The sequence below is a fragment of the Tachyglossus aculeatus genome, chromosome 12 (assembly GCF_015852505.1).
Source record: "Tachyglossus aculeatus isolate mTacAcu1 chromosome 12, mTacAcu1.pri, whole genome shotgun sequence".
In the NCBI taxonomy this organism is placed as follows: Eukaryota; Metazoa; Chordata; class Mammalia; order Monotremata; family Tachyglossidae; genus Tachyglossus; species Tachyglossus aculeatus.
In genome coordinates, this window is record NC_052077.1 from 22,149,311 (window position 1) to 22,170,765 (window position 21,455).

The window sequence follows — 21,455 nt, forward strand, 5'->3', positions numbered from 1 at the left end:
AAGAGGGGACCGGTGACAGATGTGTTAAGGAGAGATGAAAACAAAACACCTAGACAACATAAAGCAAGAAAGCAGAGCTCAGTAGGGTCCTGTGGCTAGAGGAGCGGGATTTCAGGCTCCTTGTATCTCCAGTCATGGGTCTGAGAATGAGAAGGGAATATTCAGTATAAAGGATACAGTTTGTTTGCCGTTCCTGATGATGTGTTGCTGGCCATGGGATTCTTGAAACCAGGCCTGGTGGCTTTCCAAAGGATCAGGTGGCAAGGCACTACTGTGTTTGTGTGTGAGTGTGTGTATGTGTGTGCACGCACACACACTGGCCAAAGAGCAGACTCCATAGGCAGGAAGTCTGACAAACACCCCATTCATTTTTGTATTTGTCCAGACTGAATATCTGGCAGGATCTGTGGGACATGTGTGGCTCCAGGAGCTGCATAAGTAAGAGTCTCCGAAGGTTCTGGAATTCCACTGTTTGTGGGATGTGTTACAGAGTTTTGAGGCCAGAGTCATCCTCCCAGTTCTTTCTGATGAGTAAAGGTTTATCTTTAATAAGTGGAACTTCTGCCTGAAAAGGGGCTTGATGAAGTCCTGGACTGTGGGAAGGGCAGGTGACAAATGAAAAGTTCATCTTGAAGGGCAACAGAGTTTGAGGATTGGGGTCCCAATCCCATCAGTTACGAAGCCCTCCTTTCAGGAGGCAAGAGTTGGCAGAGGCTGGGAGTCTTAGCAGTTAGACTGCTATGCTCTTTTCTGGAGCTGTCAATGCAATCGTCATAATATTCTGTTTCTAACCCAGTTTCTGGAATCTTTTTGGTGTTGGTCTCAAACTCCCTCAAGTTGTAGTTTTGTGGGCCCAGTGAAACGTTTTAGGAAGTCATCCACCAATCTTGATTTTTTTTTTTTTATACTTTCATTTCTTATTCCCTTCTTTTTCTGGTGAGCAGAGTGTCCTGTGAACTCATTTGTAAGGAGTGGGATTCAAGAGCCTGTACCTAAAGCTGGTCCTTCTTGTAGGCTTTGCCTATCTCCCCACTTTGTGAAGGTCCTGGTTAAGAATGAACCGTCTCTTTGATGCTTCCAAACTGAAGTTAACGGTCGTAAGTTTTCGTAGGTGACGGCAGCTCCAGAGGCTCCATAAGCTTCCCAAGCCAGTCCGTCCCCGGCTTGAGCCTGCTCCTCTCCCGGGTCTGTTGACGCACCCAGACACTACTTTTCGGGTCTGAAGTCTTTCAGAATGGTCTATTGACTGTGACCCATTCGACTCTGCCAACTGCCCCTGTGGTAGCATTGGAGCCCTTGGATATTACAGGTTTTGTCCCTTCCTGTTTCCTCCCTGTCCAAACTTGGATGCAGGGTTGCAGGTGACATCTAGCCTCCTTTAGTCTTCCCTTTCATGATGGTGGTTTGTGCTCTTTTGTTCCGGAATTCAGGTTGGATAAATTGACTGTAGTCCTGCTCTTCAGTAGGGAAGACCAAGAAGGAAACATGTCAGTTGAAGGGATGGGAATGTGCAGAAGAGAAAACCAAAAATGAGTTGTGAGTGGTAGTGGGGGCTGAAGAAGGGGAAAAGGAAGGTGTCAGGGGCCCAAAGATGCCACACCTCAGAAGCTACATGTTTTCACTAACTCTGTTGCCCTCTGTCCTGCGCTTAATACTATGTGCTTGGCGCAGAACAAGTGCTCAATCAGTGCTCTCGATTGATTGATTGACTGTATCGGGCTTACAGATCCCGGGCCTTAGTCAGAATGCTGTCTGTCTCCAGTTTGAGATTGAACTGACCCCATTTGTGGCCTCAATAAGATGGTAAAACCTTTGTTACCTTCAGCTGCAGGACATCTTGCTCCCATTGTTTGAGTATGGAGACATCCAGGGTTTTCCCTGAAAATTTTCATAAGATGGATCATTGTAATCTTGAAACATTTACCCCACGCTGGGCTGCTTTTTACCTTAATGGTTTTCTACTGTGAGACAGACCCAGGCCTGTTTTCAGCTAAATTTTCAGCTGACCGCTCCCAGCGCAGGGCCACGGCTCCAGTCACGCTTTCAGTCTGGGGATGATTTTATGCTGTGAAAAGGGCCAGTCTCCACAAAAAAAAACTGGGGTAATGAGAGACAGGAGGGGCTGCGAATGCCAGATCTGATTAGAAGTAGAGTCAGGTTTCTCCTGACCAGGAAAATGTTGAAAAATGGGATGAGATTCAAAAAGCAGTCAAGATAATTAAAGAGTCTGGGACTATTGATTTATTAGGAGTGATGAGAAGAAATAAATATGTGCGGTTGGTCCAGAAAGGAACAAAAGAGGGTGTAAATAATGTCTGATCGTGTGTATGGCCCTAAATGCTAAAGATGTAGGTGGGTATGAGTGGGTTTTTAACCACTGAAACTGGGACGAAAGGAAAGCACAAGGCAAGTTAACAGGTAGCATTGAGGCCAATGTTCTTTCAGAATCGGGAAGGGGCCAAACCGGCCCCCCAGGGAGCTGCATCTACTGGTCTTCAGGCCTGGGGCCATGAGTCTGAGGTGCCACAGAGTTGGATGGAAGGTGACCAGGGGAGCCTGATTCATTGAACCGTATTTATTGATTGCTTACCGTGTGCAGAGCACTCTACTAAGCTCTTGGGAGAGTACAGTAAAACCATAAGCAGACACATTCCCTGTCCACAACAAGCTTACAGTCTTGAGGGGTGCTGATTTTGCCTACTCCCCTTTGCTTCCTTTCCCCTTTAGCATGACCTCAGGGAAGGAGCACAGGCCTAGGAATCCGAGGACCTGGGTTCTAATCCCAGATCTGCCACTTGCCTGCTCTGAGATCTTGGGCAAGTCACTTCGATTCTCAGTGCCTCTGTTTCCTTATCTTTAAAAATGGAAATAAGTTACCCATTCTTCTTCCCTTAGATTGTGTACCTTATGTGGGACAGGAATTGTGTCTAATCTGATTTACCCCAGTGGGTAGTACAGTGTTTAACACAGAGTAAGCACTTCACAAATGCGACAGTTACTATCTAGCTCCTCCCTCCTGCCACCGAACCCCCTACTTTTTTCACCAGAAATCCCGCATCTGCATGATATATTTTATAGTTGGGGAGGGTGGGCAGGGCGGTTAGTTTTGGGGCAATAAGAGAGGAAGTTAGACTAAGAGGGCCTTTTGTGGTTGGGGTTGGGTTTCAACCCAGCTGGAAGCCATCAGTTCCTCGGTGGAGATCCTCAGTGTGTCATCCGACAGCCTTCAGGGAGCCGTGCTTTAACTGGAGAGCCCCATTTTCTCCCTCTCATTTCTGCCTTTAAGGGGAGCTTAGTAAGCAAAACTCTCCTGGGGCCTAAGCAGAACTCTGGGTTCTACGTTTAGTCATCTGTTGGGGTTGGAATCACTCCCTTAGTGAAATAGTTGGTCCGCTAATGACTGGAATAGTGACTATGGCTCCCCAAGTATCTATTCCCAGGGAGAAATTAATGCCTGACTCGTGCAAAATACATTCAGCTAACACTTGAGTCTCTGGGCTCGGAGGGGCTGAGATAGCCGGCATGAATCCGTCCGGCAACACAAGTTCCCTCCTTTAATGTAATATTGTTCCCCTAAGTTTTTTTTTTAATTGTTGTTATTGCTGTTGTTGTTTCTGTTTTTAATGGTGCTTATTAAGTGCTTATTATTTGTACTAAGTGCTGGGGTAGCTACAAGATAATCAGGTTGGACGCAGATAAGGTAATTGAGGCCCAGAGAAGTTAAATAATAATAATAATGATGGCATTTGTTAAGCGCTTACTATGTGCAAAGCACTGTTCTAAGCGCTGGAATGACTTGCCCAAGGTCGCACAGCAAACCAGTGGTGGAACCAGAATTAGAACACAGGTCACAAACACATCAGATCAGAGAAGCTCAGCTGTGGTCATAGGGATGCATGCCCCAGGACTCCCCAGCCACCCGTTTGTCCTGAGATTGGGGCAGGGAAGGAAGAGGAGAGAAATGGGAGAGGGGCAGAGCTCTTTTTCTCTCTGCCCCTACATCTCCTCCAGGCAGGAAGATGGTGGTGCTTAACATGATGATACTAACTGTGCTATTTGGTAAGTACTTACTCTGAGCCAAGCAGTGTACTAAGCACTGGGATAGATACAGGATAATGAGGCCATATACCTGCTTCCTGAATCAATAGCAGGGCTGGTCAAGCCTCACGAACTGGGGGTCAGCTGTGGTGGCAGTGGGAGGCCATGGAGCAGACAGGTGGTGAGGGGAGAGAAAGAAGGGACACAGGAGGAAGAAGCTCTGGAAAACCAGAACCCAGCTGGGCCTGAGGGCTCCTCTGCGGCGTGAACTGCCAGGGTCTCTCTGACCAGGTCAGAATGCTGGGGCTCTGCGGAAGAAATGGCCTCATGCCCGATGGTTAACCCTGCAACAAAGCAGGTGGCAGAGCTCCTACTGGCTTCCTTCTAGGTTCACAGAGAAAGCCCCACCTGCCCAGACTGTTGGTGATTCCCTCACTAAGGCCCGGGGCCCTCCTCGGTCAGGAGAATGGGAACAGGATGTCGGTGTCCCTCTGGTCCCACATTGAAGTGGGTCAAAATCATCATCATCAATCGTATTTATTGAGCGCTTACTGTGTGCAGAGCACTGTACTAAGCGCTTGGGAAGTACAAGTTGGCAACATATACAGTCCCTACCCAACAGTGGGCTCACAGTCTAAAAGGGGGCGGGGGGGATCCTCCAGGGTGAAGGCCCGATCTAACCATGGGAGGCCTCAGTGCTACAGGGTGGAGAGCGGTGAGGTGCCATCTGGGTGTATCAGGAGGAGCAAGCCCAGGCAGCCCGGTTTTTTTAACTTGCAAGTTTCGTACACTGGGTCTCAGATTTTCATATCTGAATCAGATTCTCCAAATACCAATAGCTGCGGTCATAGACAAGACTGACAGAAATGACTGCATTTTGGCCCAAATAGGGAACATGGGCCCGTGCCCGGCAGGCCTTGCAGGAAGTCTGACCGTTCGAGGGTTCAGGCCAAAATGGGACCGAGAGTTTGCAGGGCCCCCGACGTATCAGCAGGTCACATGCCGTGACTCATGTCAAAGCCCACTGGGGAGGCAGCATGGCCTCATGGAGAGAGCAGAGATTGGGAGTCTGGAGCCATGGGTCCTACTCCTGGCTGTGCCATGTGCCCATGGGGTGATCTTAGGGCACGTCATGTAGCTTCTCTGTGCCTCAGTTCCCTCCTCTTTAAAATGGGGATCCGATATCCACTCTCCCATCTTAGACGATGAGCCCCTTTCAGGACAGGTTGTTGTAGCCCATCTGATTAACTTGTATCTCTCCCCAGTGGTCGTCAAATAAGCTAAGTATGTGCCTAATGGAATACCATCAACATCGTTATCGTTGAGGTTGGGTGGGATTGAGCGTGCCAGTGACTGCTCTGTTTTCTGCTTTCAGAGATCAGTCAGGATGCCCGAGGGACCGGACCCGGAAGGAATCTCTCTGAGAGCTCGGCGAGTGGGCTGCAGATCCCTGTGGGCGGCCGAGCCAAATCACCAGCCTCGTTCCCCACCCTGCCCCTGCACGCCAGGAATCCCGTGCTGGCTGCCGCCCTCTTCCCCGAGTTCCTCAAGGAGCTGGCGGCCCATGCCCAGGAACATTCCATTCTCGGCTGCAAGGTCCTGGGAGACTTGGGGGAGTCGTCTTGTTAGCGTCGGTTTACGGGAAGGCTTTCTCACCATTTTCTGGTTTTAATCGATTTTCAAATGCGAAGCTGCTTTTACACATTTCTACTCTATTTCCTGACGATACTTGATTGAGGGGGGGTAATCCCGGGTTCCCTGTCGGCCGACCTTACGATCAGACAATCTGAGTGGCACCATTTCGTTGAGATGGACGTCAGCAAAATCCGTCCATCTCTCCCAGACCTCTGTGCTCAGCTTCTCCCCGGAAACGTTCCGTCCGTGGGCCCCCTCCGCCTTCTCTCATCTTCGTGGCCGAAAATGCGCCATGTCTGCATCGGAGGAACAGGGTTGGGGGCCGGTCTCTCTGCATCACCCGAGGTGCCCGGCTGGGCCCAAATGGGGGAACGAGCTGAAACCGATCGCCCTCGAAACACACGTAAGCCGCTCACGTTGCCTTCTGTATAAATGACCGAGTTAAAAAAGAGAAAGAAAATGTGTAAAACTGGTACCTCCCGTTCCGACCCAAGACACTAGTCAAGCGTGCTCTTGGCACCTAAACCCATGACGTGCTGCAGAGCGGGCGCCCCTGCTTGACATATTTTGCCTACGATGGGGTGGGCTGGCCCGCCGTTCTCTGCTGTCTTTTGGGGTGGGCAGATGTGGGGTAGGGGGGCGGAGAGGGTGAGAGAGACCGGTTTATAGGACTGGGGATGAAGAAAATCTTCCTCGCGGGTCTGAGCTTTCTTGAAATTGGCCCAGGCCGGCAAGCCTTATTCGGTAAGATTGGCACCAAATCCAATGTTCCTATGCAAGCTGTCGCCTGGGTTTCTAGAAGACGGATTCTGTATATGCTTGCTGATCAGCTAAACAAAGCTAGTCAGTGTTGGGAATGTTAGCGGGGTGTTTATTTGAATGGTGTATGAAAAGCCCGATTTCGTAGGGATGCTGCTTTCTAGCGGGATTGTTTTTGCAAAGGGCCAAGTGCTTTATGGAAAGCACTGGCTCTTTATTTTTACGTTGTGAGTTGGCTCTTTCTAATATATTGCACTTTGTAGAAAAACATGTACTGTACACCTTGCTGGGTGCTGAGGTGCAAATACAGGCTAAGTTACTGGAAGATTACGCACAACAGAGTGACCGCTTTTGACTCGCTGTGTAAGAAAATTCTGCTTGCTGAGTAATGGGGTTCATTAGGAGAATCCGACATGATGTATTAGTGTACCACTGCTGCGTTGCAGTGTGCTCATAGTGGTGTAATTGTGTTTCCAGTGCTACAGCTGGCCTGAGTCACAAAAGCCTTAAAGTGTTGGCCCCACAGGGAAAAACACACAATTGTGAGCTAAAAGTGGCTCTGGAACACAATGAAATTCTTGGGATGAACAATTCGAAGGGGAAGTCCCCCAGAAAGAAACCCCTACTTCCCTGTTGATTTGCGAAAGCTGCCTATGTATTTCCAGGTCATAATAACAATAACAGTTGTGGTATTTGGTTAGTGCTTACTATGTGCCAAGCACTGTACTAAGCACTGGAGTAGATATAAGATAATCAGATCCCACATGGGGCTCTCGTTCTAAGCAGGAGGGAGAACAGGTATGGAATCGCCATTTTGCAGATGAGGGAATTGAGGCACAGAGAAGTTAGTTGGTTTAATTATAATTATGACATTTATTAAACACTTACTATGTGCCAGGCACTGTTTTAAGCGCTGGGGCACTGTTCTAAGCGTTTGGACCCGCCCAAGGTCACAGAGCAGACAGGTAGCAGAGCTGGTATTAGAACCCAGGTCCTCAGATTTCCAGGCCCGTGATCTTTCCATTAGGCCACCCTGGAAATCCCATTTCAGTTGCCCAAATTTCAGTCCTCTCCCATACACCAAGGCCTGGAGGCTGAACCCTCTGAAAGTGCCTCCAGAAAATGTCCTTTCCTGGTTTCCAGAGGTGGGGATCCTGGAGGGAGAAGAGTGTCTCTGAGAAGCAATTGGAGTGTAGCTTGGATAATAATAATAATAATAATAATAATAATAATAATGGCATTTAAGTGCTTACTATGTGCAGAGCACTGTTCTAAGCGCTGGGGGGGATACAAGGTGACCAAGTTGGCCCACGTGGGGCTCACAGTCTTAATCCCCATTTTACAGGATGAGATAACTGAGGCTCAGAGAAGTTAAGTGACTTGCCCAAGGTCACACAGCAGACGTGGCAGAGCCGGAATTCGAACCCATGACCTCTGACTCCAAAGCCCGGGCTCTTTCCACTGAGCCACGCTGCTTCTCTAATGTGCTAAACAAAAAGCAGTAAAGGCTTGTGGTTATTTATTGGGGAGAGGCAAAGTGGGGGCGAAGAATGGGGACCTGCTAGAATCAACATGGTAAGAAACACTGGCTGTGGGATTTTTAAGAAAATGGGAAACTTGGGGGGAAAGGCGCATTTAGACTCATGATCTGGATGGAAAGATCTTGGTAATGCAAGTGAACATTACGCACCCAGTTACCTCAGGAAGAAGAAATCCCCCGATAGGTTTCAGGTCCTTAGTGCTCTCTGAATAAAAACTTTCCCTGCTGTGGTTGCTCCTCAGACAGTGCTCTTTAAGGGGATGAGAGGAGCTTGGGTGGGCACAGAGATTACTTGAATTGGAGTTCTGGAAACTGCTGTGTGAATCCATGAGTAGGGGTAGCTTGGCCCCTCTGATCTTTAGGTATTGCAGTTACCTTGTCATTAGCAGGTGTGTAGGCGCACTATGCTGATGGGTGAAGGGGAAAAGGAGTAAGAAAGAGCAGGACTTGGGGGGAGGCGGGGGGCAGCTTCCAATTTTACCAGGGCACCAGAGACACATTTCCCTGGGGGACGCAGGCTGGCGTGCTTGCTGTGTTTCCATGGTGAACATCGTGCTCATTTCAGACCCTGACTGGAAGGAGGTTCTATTCTGGATTGCCTGCAAAACGGATGGAGTTGATGATTCAAAGTTTACTAGAACACGAGGATATTTAGCGTGTTTGATTCTGATAAAGTCGTTTTGCACGTTGAATTTGAGAGGGTGGGCTGTAGTTTATGCCTTCTAGGTTGGGTCCAGCCTGGAAGAGTTTTATGATTGAATCAGTCATATTTATTGAGCGCTTACTGTGTGCAGACCACTGTACCGAGCGCTTGGGAGAGCGCAACGCAACAATATAACAGACACATTCTCTGCCCACAACGAGCTTACAGTCTAGAGGGGGAGATGGACATTAATATAAATAAATTACGGATCTACACAGAAGAGCTGAGGGGTTGGTGGGGGTAAGTAAAGGGAGCGGGAAAAGAGGATATGAGGGCTTAGGGAAGGCCTCTTGGAGGAGTTGTGCCTTCAATAAGGCTTTGAAGATGGGGAGAGTGTCTTCCATCCACAAGTAGTGTTCAGAGATAGTCATCTCGGAAGTGGAGGTGGGAATAAAAGATACTTCTGCAGATCGGGGCCGGTGGCCATCTTGGGGACAAAAGGCTAATTCCGGAGTCACCCTGGCAACCTAGTGGAAATCTGGAATTGAAGAGGCAATCCTGTGTGGTCAAGGGATTTTAGCTCTCATGCAGTTCCCCGCCTCAAGTACCCCACCCCTCCTTCCCGCTACTCCCCGGGAGAACCACTGAGTCAGTGACCTTGGAGGTTCTGTTGCAGGGTGAGCCCCTTTTCCCTGCTTGGGGAAAAGGTTTTTTTGGATTCCATCATCCTCTGACCGATTTTGAGCAACAGTTACTTCGGCAAAGGGAGATAAGCAGTAAACTGCCGCTGGTCTGACAAGTCGTACATCTTCCAGCTAGAATATGCAATGGGACATTTAATGGCAAATGCGGTTCCTTCATTTTTTACAGTCAGGACCATAATGAACTTTCTCATAGGAAGTAACCGAGGAAAATGGACAGAAAGAAAAGTCACCCTTGTCCTCTGCCTCCTTTAGATAGAGGTGGTTGGATTGAGGTGAAAACAGCCACTTTCTGGAATCCTTGTTAATAATAATTGTGATATTTGGTGTGCCACAGAAACTTACGGCAGTGTGGTCTAGTGGATAGAGCCCGGGCATGGGAGTCAGAAGGGCCTGGGTTCGGATACCGCCTCCACTTGTCTGCTGTGCTACCTTGGGCAAGTCAGTTCACTTCTCTGTGCCTCAGTTACCTCATCTGTATAATGGAGATTGACTGTGAGCCCCATATGGGACATGGACTGTGTCCAACCTGGTTAGCGTGTATCTACCCACTGCACTTCAGTACAGTGCCTGGCACATAGTAAGTGCCAGTGAGGGTGTGGTTAGAGAAGCAGCGTGGCTCAGTGGAAAGAGCCTGGGCTTTGGACTCAGAGGTCATGGGTTCAAGTCCCGACTCTGCCAACTGTCAGCTGTGTGACTTTGGGCAAGTCTCTTAACTTCTCTGAGCCTCAGTTCCCTCATCTGTAAAATAGGGATTAAGACTGTGAGCCCCACGTGGGACAACCTGATCACCTTGCACCCCCAGCGCTTAGAACAGTGCTTAACAAATACCATCATTATTATTATTGTTATTATCAGATTACGTTTCATAAACTAGTTTTGGTGGCCCACATCCTCTCTCCAGCCTGGATTGGCCCATTTTCTCTTCTAAAACCTGCTGATCTTTGTCACGGTGGCAGTTCCTTTTCTGAGCCCCACTTGTAAGTCGCAAACGGCAAAGTCACGATTCTTCTGCACTGCATAGGAGTTTCCTTTGGGGCACATAATCTTAGCAAACAGCTATAGGTCTAGGCCCATTGAGGCTACCTGGTACCTAAGTCAAGGGGCAGATTGTAAATGGCTGCTTCCTTGGTGCCAATTCAAGCATTTTAATTAGGTTTTCTTAGACTATAAGCTTGTTATGGGCAGGGAACGTGTCTGGTAATTCTGTTGTACTTTCCCAATCGCTTAGTACATTGCTCTTCACATAGTAAGCACTCAGTAAATACAGTTAAGCAGAAATCACACCCTTGAAGAGAAGGTGCTCTGCACGCAGTAAGCAGTCAAGGAGATTAATCTAAACAAGCCTGAATAGTATCTGTTTAGTAGGTGGTGTGTAATAATAATAATGTTTGCCGTGAACCTAGATGCGATAGGTGTCAGACCTTTCATTAGGAAACTTTTTTCAGGATCTTAAAACTTTGCATTCAGGTTGCCCTGCCTTTGTGGGAGAAAAAGAATCCCATTATACAGACGAGATTTGGAATTTAAAGGTGAAGTGACACAGCTGTGGATTTTTCTTTTGGAATTATCAGGACATAATGATAAGGTTTCCAAAAGCTATTTTTTTAAGTGTTTAAAAACTAAAGGCTGGATCCATCTAGGGTGGCCTCTCCCCTGATGTGTTGAACGGCTTGGAAATAATTGGCTCTGAGAGGAGGCTGAAGTGCTTCTTGGCAGCCTAACTGACCCCCCCGAAGCTTGGGTGAAACAGTTGGTACCAACCTTTCTTGCCTTTTCTCCTACCTCTGTCCTCCTTCAACTCTGAAACATGCCAATCTCATTCTGAAACAGTGTGAATGCCAGTCACAGTCCTTTCCCTAATTTCAGAGCCAGGCAGTCGTGAGGCTGGAGACACTGAACCCATGGCTGTGTTGCACGCTAGGGCTGCGTTTTTCCCTGGGAGGTGCAGAAAAAAGAAAACAGGACCTCCCTTCCTCTCCTGCTGAATGACACGCAGGGCATCAGAGGAAGCAGCTTGTGTGCGTGACCCATTGCCTCTTGCGTGACGAGTTCACATTAACCTCAAGCAGCACTGGACAAAAACACATTAAAGCCAGCTGCTCCTTAAAAAATCTCTTTATGTATATGTACGAATTATCCAATATTGCCCAATTTCCTCTTTTCTTTAATGGCCAGGGAGATTTTCGTCATTACTGTGTGTGTTCTCCCCAGGGGCAGTAGGAACAATTGTCTACTACCAAGTAGCAAATACCTGAAAAAGGAAAAAAAACCCCGATTCTGCCTGTTGCTATAGGATTCGCTACCTAACGAGCCAATCTCGTCCCTTCAGGGTTTTTTCTCTGCTCCTCAGGCGGATGACTGTTCCAAACTGCAGCTTTCAGAGTTTGTTCTGTTGGCTTGTGTCATGTCACCTGGTTTTATTTGTTGGTTTTGAAGACACTGGTTTTGCAAATAATAGCCAGCTCTGAGTCACAGGTTATACAGCAAAACTGAACAACGGCAGGTGGCCCTGGGCATGTTGCTCACAGACATGAGGAAAGGCAGGGCAACCTTCGTTGGGATGTCAGGGTACGGCACAATAATTAAAGGTCAAGGTCTCTATTAATTTAGAGACTTGTTTTTTCCAGACAAAACAAGTCAACTTAACGTTTCTGCTTTTTTGTCAGCTGCGTGACCTTTTAACTGTAAGTTAATTTTTTATGTGAACTCGGGGGATATATTTTATTCATTAAAATATTTGAAAACTCTGAAGTGTCTTTTTGTATTCACTTTTTCTCTGTTTGAATAATCCAGACACCTGGCCCTGCCTTCACTGAGCTGAACCCGAACCCCTGGCTTAGAGTCAGGCATAGTCTCTGTCGCTTCCGCAGAAATCAGATGGTCTGTGGATGCTGCTAACCCTTGGTGATGGTTAAGAATTACTCAAACAACGGCTCCAGTGTTTAAAGGTAGCTAAGCCTGGTTTACTTCCCCATTTCAGTGTTCAATCCATGTTGTAGGATCATCATCCAGAGGAGGAGAAATGCAATTGACCCCTGCTGTTCAAGTGCTTAGTACAGTGCTCTGCACGCAGTAAGTACTCAAAGAAACGTGACAATTAATGAAGTGTTCCTGCGTGAGCTCCCTTTGGTGCAGAAGCAAGGGTAATGTTGGGGTGGAGCAATGTCAGCTCCCTCCTCTTCTGTACTGAATTCCCACCTTCTCAGGGTCCCGGTGAGCGGGCTCAGGGCTGCCCGTTCCCCAAAGACGAGGGCCCAGGTGGCGGATGGACGACTGAGGATTCAGGCCTGCAGCAGACAAAAGTCCAAACCGTCAGAGCAGTTGCTTCTCTAGGATTTGCTTTACCGTGGTCGGAGCTGCTCGCCCTTGGGTTGCTCTTTGGACCAGTCCAATCAGCTTGTACACCACCTTGTGATTCCCATTCCTCACTGCTGCAACCTGCAAAGGAAGGCGGGGAGGGGGGGAGAAAAGTCAGCGGCCTTGGTGTCAACATCATGTGCCTGGGTGCCCAAATACTCACTGCCTTGCAGGACAGGGGATGTGGCTGTCAGCATACAGAGGGAGTCACCCCAAAAGGTAGCAGATTTTGCCACTTTAGGGGACATTTCTTGCCAAGCAGAACACTAGCCTTGGAGTGCTAACCGGGTGCCAGTGTGGAACTGGACCCCAATAGCCCCGCGTCAGCTCCCTGATTCACAGCGGGGCCCAAGGCAATTGGAGTTGCTGTCTGGTCATGTGGAGAAATAATGCCCCATTCAAAGAAGAATTTCCCAAGCCTGATGGGAACAGTGCTTGACAAAGTAAGTGCTTAACAAATACCATAAAAAACTCCCAAATAAACCACCCAAACTGACACACTCACCAGTCAGTGATGGCTCTCCACAGGGAAGCACATCAGCTGCCCAGCAGCACTCAGAATACAGGGCTTTGCTTTAGAAAAAGTGTCCAGGAGAGACTGGCGTCTTGGCTACAGCGACACAGGGCAGGGGGTCGCTGAACGCACCCGTACGACCACTGGCTCGGGAGATCAGAGCCCGTTACTCCTGTTGATCGGGGGCAAGGCTTGAACCTCTCCCTCTTCAAGTGCTTCGATACAAAACTGAGACTAAAATTGTCTTTTATCAGTCCCTACAGATGAGGTGGGAAGACAGAGAGGCTGCAGACCCAGTGCAAGCTCATTTTCTTTATCAAGAGCTCTTTATAGAGCTGTTAGTGTCCCACCATGAGTTGATGTGTGGGAGGGTATTGTGCTGAGAGAGATGCTAGCAATTTCCTATTCCCTCCCAGCCCCCTGAAAAATGGAAGTAGACAATATGATTATACTTAAGGGCAGAAAAGGAGGGGACTTGTTTAAGCTTTTATGTTTTCTGATACACTCAGAACACAAAACGACTTGGTTTTCAGCCACGCTACTGTCAAGGATTTTCTCCATAATTTAAAAGTCATTTTCCTCGCTGCCTTTGCTGAAATGTTTCCACATTACTTTTCCCCTTCTCCAGAAGCCTTGCCTGTTGGCTTATTGTGAAGTTCTCGCTAAACTTGGTCGCTAGCTTTGGTTGGCACAACACTTCGCCGTTCTGGGAGAGGGGAGTGAGCTTTTATTTTAAGCTCCTTGATGGCAGGGATGGGCTCGCTACTTTTAATAGCACTCCCCCGATTGCTTAGTGGTTTAGGGTTTACTTTTTGCAGAACACTGAACTGCTGAAGGCTTGATTAGGGACCAGATTTGGATGTAACGTGCTCTTTTGATAGCACCTTTTAAAGTAAGGGTCCAACTGCCTTGGATGGGGAAGTGCCTCCCACCTGCAAAGCTGGAATTTTTCCATTTTGCTTCTGTTGACCTTTGGCATAGAAGAGGTCAGAAAAGCAGCATGACCTGGTGGATACAGACAGGCCTGGGAGTCAGAGGGATCTGGGTTTTAATCCCAGCGCAGCCACTTGTCTGCTGTGTGACCTCAGGCAAGTCCCTTAACTTCTCTGGACCTCATCGGTAAAACGGGAATTAAGACAAGCTCCATGTGGGACACGGACCGTGTCCAACCTGATTAGCTTGTATCTACCGCAACCCTTGGTACAGTGCTTGGCACACAATAAGTTCTTTAACAAATGCTGTAAAAAAAATAATAATTAGGGCATTACTGATCAAACTGGGCCAGCTGGGGGAGCGGCATAAAGGATCTTATCCTGACCTACTCTGAAAGTCCGCAACCTGCTGGTTCAGCTGGCAACCGAGGTAGTTTTCTGACATCTGAAAATGGCCGGGGCATGGAAAACCAGAGGAAACCATTCTGCCACTAACTCCTTCTGGTCACATTACAGCACATACAGCTGCTGTAGTGTTCTGGGAGCAGATGCCTGCTCTGTAGATTATCCAGGCAAACCTGGGAGCGTTAGCTAGGGAAGCTGCCAGGAGCCAAGGTGAAAGCAAATTGGTTTCGGGGGCCTTGGAGAAGGGTAGTGGTGGGGATGGAATTATCCCAGTGGTCACTGGGTGCTACACACTGCTCTATACAGTTGGGAAAGGACAGCACCAGCAACAAAGGGAAAGGTGAACCTACTGTTTGACGTGTCTGCTTCTATGTTGGCTCTGTTTGGAATAATAGTCACCTGTTCCGGATGTCTCTCCATCACTTCCTGGCAGATCTGCTCCAGCACCTCTTCGTCCCAGATCAGGTCAAGTTTCTTCTCTTTAACGATCTGAGCCGGGGTCTTTCCTTCTCCTTTCCACAGCTCTGAGAACACCTACACTCTCCAACGAGGAAGAAAATTAGAGGGGTGGGGAGAGGGAGAGAAATCTTTAAGAGGTCAGTGAGTAGGGGAATCACCCCAGGACTGATCCCGAAATCAATCAATCGTATTTATTGAGCGCTTACTGTGTGCAGAGCACTGTACTAAGTGCTTGGGAAGTACAAGTTGGCAACATATAGAGACAATCCCTACCCAACAGTGGGCTCACAGTCTAACAGGAGGGAATGATGCTGGCCTGCCGTGGCCCCAGCCTCCACTGAATCGTTAATCTGGTCAATGCGCATCAAGGTGGAACAGCTTCTTCCAAGCTGCCACTCAAGTGCCAAGGCCAACTGGGCCCCAGGACAGAGAATAGCTCTGAGGTAGTAATGCTCGGTAAGTTGTTTCCTCTTGGGAGTGGGAAATAACAATAATAATTGTGGTATTTATTAAGTGCTTACTATGTGCCAGGCACTGTACTAAGTGCTGGGGTAGATACAAGCAAGTCACGTCTGTCACAGTCCCTGTCCCCCAGTCCCAGTCTTAATCCCCATTTTTCAGGTGAGGAAACTGAGGCACAGAGAAGTGAAGTGACTTGCCCAAGGTCTCACTGCAGACGAGTGGCAGATCTGGGATTAGAGGCCGGGTCCTTCTGACTCTCAGGCCCCATGCTCGTACCACTGGGCCATACCGCTCTTTGACCTTGGGCTGTGTGGCCGAGGCCGGGGGCAAACTCCTGACACCATTCACTCCCTCCCCAGGTCCCCGGACTCAGAACAGAGTCATTCTTTCTATGGGGCTAGAGCTGCTTGGGGAGGGGCAGCGACAGCTACCCCTGATGGGTCTCCCGCAGAAAGGAGTCGAGGCACCAGATGCCAACCTCCCAGAATAAATCAATTCTACAGAACCGGAGATGACCATCTGGAAGGAATAAAGGTGCCCAGGATTTACCGAGGTAAGCAGTGGGCTCAGATGGAGTCTTTGGGTCACTTGCACTGGAGAAGCTGGGGACACCTTTCAGCCCATACAACAAGGATCCACAATAGAAAGAAACCAAAAATAGGACAATGACAAATTCCAGCTTCCCACCCCCAGCTGCAAGTGGAGTTGGGAGGACAGGTCTAAACTTAAGAACCCACACAAACATTAACTGGATAAAAACCAAAAAACCTTAAAAGAAGCAGTTTCTTGGGCGGGGGGGGGGGGGGGGGGGGGGGGCGGGCTTCTTTTCCCTTGTCCCTCTGCTTTTCCTTTGCTGGGGAATTGGAATAAGGCTCTGATTGATTTCCTGGCCACCCTGCAGCGATTGGCTGTGACTGGAGGAGTGAATTATTATTATGGTATTTAAGTGCTCACTATGTGCCAAGCACTACTCTAAGCAAAAGATACAAGTTAATCAGGTGACACACAGTCCATCCCACATGGGGCTCACAGCCTGAAGTAGGAGGAGAACAGGCACTGAATCCCCATTTTTCAGATAAGGAAACTGAGGCACAGATTAATGTAAATTCGGTCTAGACTGTAACCTTGTTGTGGGCAGAGAATGTGTCTGTTTAGTATTATATTGCTCTCCCAAGCATTTAGTACATAGTAAGCACTCAAACAATATACTGTCAAACGGGAGCACTGCCAGTTTGACTCCTTTACTGGTCCACCAGAAAATAGAAAGGATAGGGGAGTGAGAATCAAATCTCAAAAATTAGAGAACACAGTTGGAAAGGAAGATGCTTTGAGATTCACCAGGGCCCCTATTCTGAGAGGCCTTAATCAAGTATTTTTTAAAGGAACTTTTCCTGCCAGTTAAAGATGTCGCCTTCCTTTTTCAGAGGGCTAATCCTGACAGCAGCCTACTGGGGGACTGAAGTAGCCATCGCGCCAAGATGGGAAGCCCCAAACCAAGTAGGATGTTTCTCTCACAGAAGGGCCGGCGAACCTCTACTTTTCCTTCCCTCAGTGACTGACAGATTCTCAGCAAACACTGGATCCCATACAAAGCATCTTCCTTTTCCTAACTGTGGGACGCTGGAGAGAACCGGCCTAGCGATCAAAAGGATGAGAGTTGGACAAGGGGCATTTAGCAGTGTCACGGTGCCTGCAGCGTTCCCGCAGACGTTCCCTGTTGAAAATGAGTCCCAGTGAGGCAAACTCCCAAGCCCATCTCAAAATGGTGCACACCTGCAACAGCTTCCTAACAGACAGCCTTCACACTGCCCCTCACAATGACGAGAGCAAAAACATTTGGGCAGCCAAGGCGGGAATGGTTTTTCTGGGAAGGCCCCGGCCCATATCTCCGAGATGGTTGCACACAGGCCGACCCCCTAATTCTCTTTATAGCTGCACTAAAGAGCTGTTGGGGCTCTTAACTGAATATGTGATCTGCAGGAAAAATCAATCAATCACTCAGACTCTTTAACCAAGCACGGTCCCCAGTTTGTTATCTAGGGGGACTCGGCTGTGGGGGGCTGGGGCGGGCACCCGAAACATGTAAACAGGGAGAGGACAGCAGAGAGGAACCAGTGCTGAATGAGGAATTTCTAAAAAGACTCCAATAACCAGGTGAGCTCATACGTCCTATATGCATAGAGCCAATAGGGACATTCATAGCTCCCTTATGTGTGTATCATAAGTTACTTATGTATGTAGCTATAAATTATATATAATAAATTATTTATTTAAATTAATGTCTTTCTCCCCCTAACCCAGACTGTACACTCACCGTGGGCAGGAAACACATCTACTAACTACATTGCACTGAAGTCTCCCAAAAGCTTAGCACAGTGCTCTGCATACAGTAAGTACTAAATAAATGCCACTGATGACGATAATCTTTAAGATACTCTCCTTCTGCCCCATCTCCCCAAGAAAGCTCTGCAGGTGGCTGCTGGCCCCTTGGGACAAGGTGGGTTATCCACATCTATTCCAGACTCTATGCAACTCACATCCTCCTTTTAAACATTAATTTGGTGTGGGCTGGAATTTGTCCATTGCTTCAGTGTTACAAGGGGAACTCTGAAATCACCGGGCTTTTATTAGCAGCTTAATTTTGACACTGCTGTACTTCTAAGGTTTTTAAATTGCATTCAAGCCTGGATGCTTCCTTCAAATCTGGCACTGGGACCAGGCTGGAAAGGGGGTAGACGGGAACCCTGACGCTGCTTCAGTGGAGCTGGGATCCTTGGCCCAAAAGCGGGGTCGACCAGGACCTCCTCCAGCCTTTCTGGTTCCCCCAGTTCCTTCTTCTGGAGGGACTAGCCTCCCCTCCACTCCCTGCCCTGCTTCCCCTCTGAAAGTTGGCACAAATGCCTGCCTTGCTTGGCCCCTTCCCTCCCTGGAGTAAGAAAGTGGAGTACAAGAAGAGGCTGGTATAGATAACCAATGATGCACCCAGCACGCTCCAGGCATTGGCTATTGAGAACGAGAGAGGTTCCAGAGGCGGGAGACAAGAGGCCGTGAAAGTTGGCTAAGGACAGGGAAAGGGGTGAGGGGAAGAGATCAGAAAAGTCTACCTAACCATGTGCTTGCCTCTTTTCTATAAACCTTTGCCCTCTGAACCCAGACTCTCAGGCATAAAGTCAATAATAACCCCTCTGCCTCCTTTTAGTCTGTGAGCCCACTGTTGGGTAGGGACTGCCTCTATATGTTGCCAACTTGTACTTCCCAAGCGCTTAGTACAGTGCTCCGCACACAGTAAGCGCTCAATAAATACGACTGATGATGATTAGGAAGTCACCCCTGCTTCTAGCCCGAGGTTGGTCTTCAATCCTGCCTGCCACGGGAGATAGCTCTGCCCACCTGCACCTCCTCACAGCGTGGGTAGCAGCGCCTGGCTCCTGGGCTGACCCAAGGCACTTAATACCCTCTTAATCAGGGCAAATGGCTTTTTATTTATTTTCGTTTTATTGCTCCCTTTCTCCCCAGAACCCTCACAAGCTTCTTTAAAAATTTAAGCTGCCGCTAAAAGCCAACAGTTGTGCCGCCGAGTATCTGCAGAGACTCAGAACTGTGGGTTCCTCCATCATTTCTTGTCTGAACTGCCTGCCCTGCCTGGGTTCTGATTTTTTGGAGGTTTTTTTTTTCCCCCCCTCCAGCGCAACAATTCATCTGCTCTTGTGTATATATAACTTTTCCTGCCCTCGGGCCAGCCAATATCTCTGCCTACTGCTGAGAATTGTAATAAACATTTGTTATTCTTCTGACATCCAGGCAACCAAAATTCTTTTCTAAAAGTGGTGAGGTCCCTGTAGTCTGACAGCATCCCTCCGTGGTGGGTAAACAGAGCCTTTATTAGTATGTGTCTCCAATTTCACCACGCGGAGGGCAGCACGGACTCTATGGTCGCTGGTAATTAGGCAGATGAGGAAGCCTTTTAAAAACACCACTTTGTAACCTGCTACAATTGTCGGTGCATATAAATATTAAATGCAAAAAAAGCCCCATTAAAATAACATTAGGATTCTGATGGAAACATCAATAGCAGGGAAAGCTGGAGCCAAAATCAAGGCCCGCCGTCTTACCACTTCCTCGTCCCACCTTGTTTCTCATGTCCGGCTAGTGGTGCCTACCCCTTAGCAATACCACCCTGCTGGGCTTTAGCCTTTAATCCAAACAAACCTCTGGAGCAAAGAGTCAGGGCACCGTTTACACAATTAAGCATTCTAGCCCGGTTATGAAGAGCGCAGTAGCAAACTACCTGGGTACCACCAGACTGCCCATTTTATCTTTCCTAAACGGAATTTTTCCCACCCTTCAACAAGAAAATATCCCTGAAAAGCCAGCTCTTCCACTTCAATTATAAAATCCATTAAAAACAGCGCTTTGGTCTCACCCCAATCTGTACAGCGAATGTAGAGGAAACAGCTTTAAAAGGTGTTGTTACTCACTTGTTTTGCTGCCGGAGAAGAAATTATCTGTGATTCTAGAAGGTTTAGAAGCTCGGCCAGAGAAGAGGGTGTAACTGGGCTGATCGATTAAAAAAAAAATGTGGGTGGTTTATATTTAACATTTCTCTTACATCAATTTTATTTTGCTACTTAAATTACTGTACAAATGCCAAATGCCTTAACAGCTTGAAAGGGTTTTTTTTTTTTTTTGTTAAGAGGAGGATAAGTCCTCAATAGGTGATCAATAGTCCAGCAGTAAAGCTTAGGCTAAGAACAGAGAAGCAGCTTGGCTCAGTGGAAAGAGCCCGGGCTTTGGAGTCAGAGGTCACGGGTTCATATCCCAGCTCCGCCAACTGTCAGCTGTGTGACTTTGGGCAAGTCACTTAACTTCTCTGTGCCTCAGTTCCCTCATCTGTAAAATGGTGGTTAAGACTGTGAGCCCCCCATGGGACAACCTGATCACCTTGTATCCTTCCCACTGCTTAGAACAGTGCTTTGCACATAGTAAGTGATTAATAAATGCCATTATTATTATTATTATTGTTATTATAAAGATGGAAGGAGAACTCATCTCCTCTCCCCCTCAAAAAAAAAAAAAACTACAAACAGATTTCTGAGCCTGTTTCTAGACTGTGAGCCCGTTGTTGGGTAGGGATTGTCTGTATTTGTTGCCAAATTGTACTTTCCAAGCGCTTAGTACGGTGCTCTGCATACAGTAAGTGCTCAATAAATATGATTGAATGAATGAATATTCTGAATCACCTCTTGGTCTCCTCCCCTCGCATCAAAATCAATACATCAATTAATCAATCGTATTTATTGAGTGCTTACTGTGTGCAGACTACTGTATTAAGCACTTGGGAGAATATACCAGGGTTGGTAGAGATGTTTCCTGACCACAATGAGCTTATCGTCTAGAGGACGATATCCTCCACTGGTTATCTATTCCTCTCTGTATCAAGCGGAAACTGTCAACCACTGGTTTTAATCAATCAATCAATCAATCGTATTTATTGAGCACTTACTGTGTGCAGAGCACTGTACTAAGCGCTTGGGAGGTACAAGTTGGCAACACATAGAGACAGTCCCCACCCAACAGCGGGCTCACAGTCTAGAAGGGGGAGACAGAGAACAAAACCAAACATACTAACAAAATAGAATAAATAGAATAGATATGTACAAGATAGAGTAATAAATATGTACAAACATATATACATATCTACAGGTGCTGTGGGGAAGGGAAGGAGGTAAGATGGGGGGGATGGAGAGGGGGATGAGGGGGAGAGGAAGGAAGGGACTTTTAAGGCACTCAATTCAGCTCTCTTCCTCCCAATACTTATCCTTGCTCCTCTCCCACTACAACAAAACTCATGTCCTTCACCTTTCTAACACCAACCTACTCACTGTGTCATTCTTCTCTCTGGCTGCTGACCTCTTGCTCACTCGCTTCCTCTTCACATCCAGTAGGCCACTGATTATTCCATTTTCAAAGTACTTCTAAAATCTCCTCTCTTTCAAGAGGCCTTCCC

At 47.8% G+C, this 21,455-nt stretch overlaps 2 protein-coding genes across 5 annotated transcripts in view; one reads left to right on the plus strand and one right to left on the minus strand.

Annotated features, from left to right (window-relative positions):
* Window positions 1–6,769, plus strand: part of FAM160A1 (family with sequence similarity 160 member A1) — a 185,741-nt gene extending 178,972 nt beyond the window's left edge. For all 4 annotated transcript variants that reach the window (XM_038755011.1, XM_038755012.1, XM_038755014.1 and 1 more), the window contains one exon: window positions 5,414–6,769. In XM_038755011.1, the coding sequence (XP_038610939.1) occupies window positions 5,414–5,667 (254 nt within the window). In that variant the 3' untranslated portion in view covers window positions 5,668–6,769. The remainder of the gene's footprint in view (window positions 1–5,413) is intronic.
* A 5,491-nt stretch (window positions 6,770–12,260) lies between these two features.
* GATB (glutamyl-tRNA amidotransferase subunit B) overlaps window positions 12,261–21,455 on the minus strand; it is a 73,410-nt gene continuing 64,215 nt past the window's right edge. Inside the window, exons 11-13 of the mRNA XM_038755049.1 lie at window positions 19,927–20,005; window positions 14,927–15,061; window positions 12,261–12,757 (exon numbers count right to left, since the gene is read on the minus strand). Of these exons, the coding sequence (XP_038610977.1) occupies window positions 12,632–12,757; window positions 14,927–15,061; window positions 19,927–20,005 (340 nt within the window). The 3' untranslated portion in view covers window positions 12,261–12,631. The remainder of the gene's footprint in view (window positions 12,758–14,926; window positions 15,062–19,926; window positions 20,006–21,455) is intronic.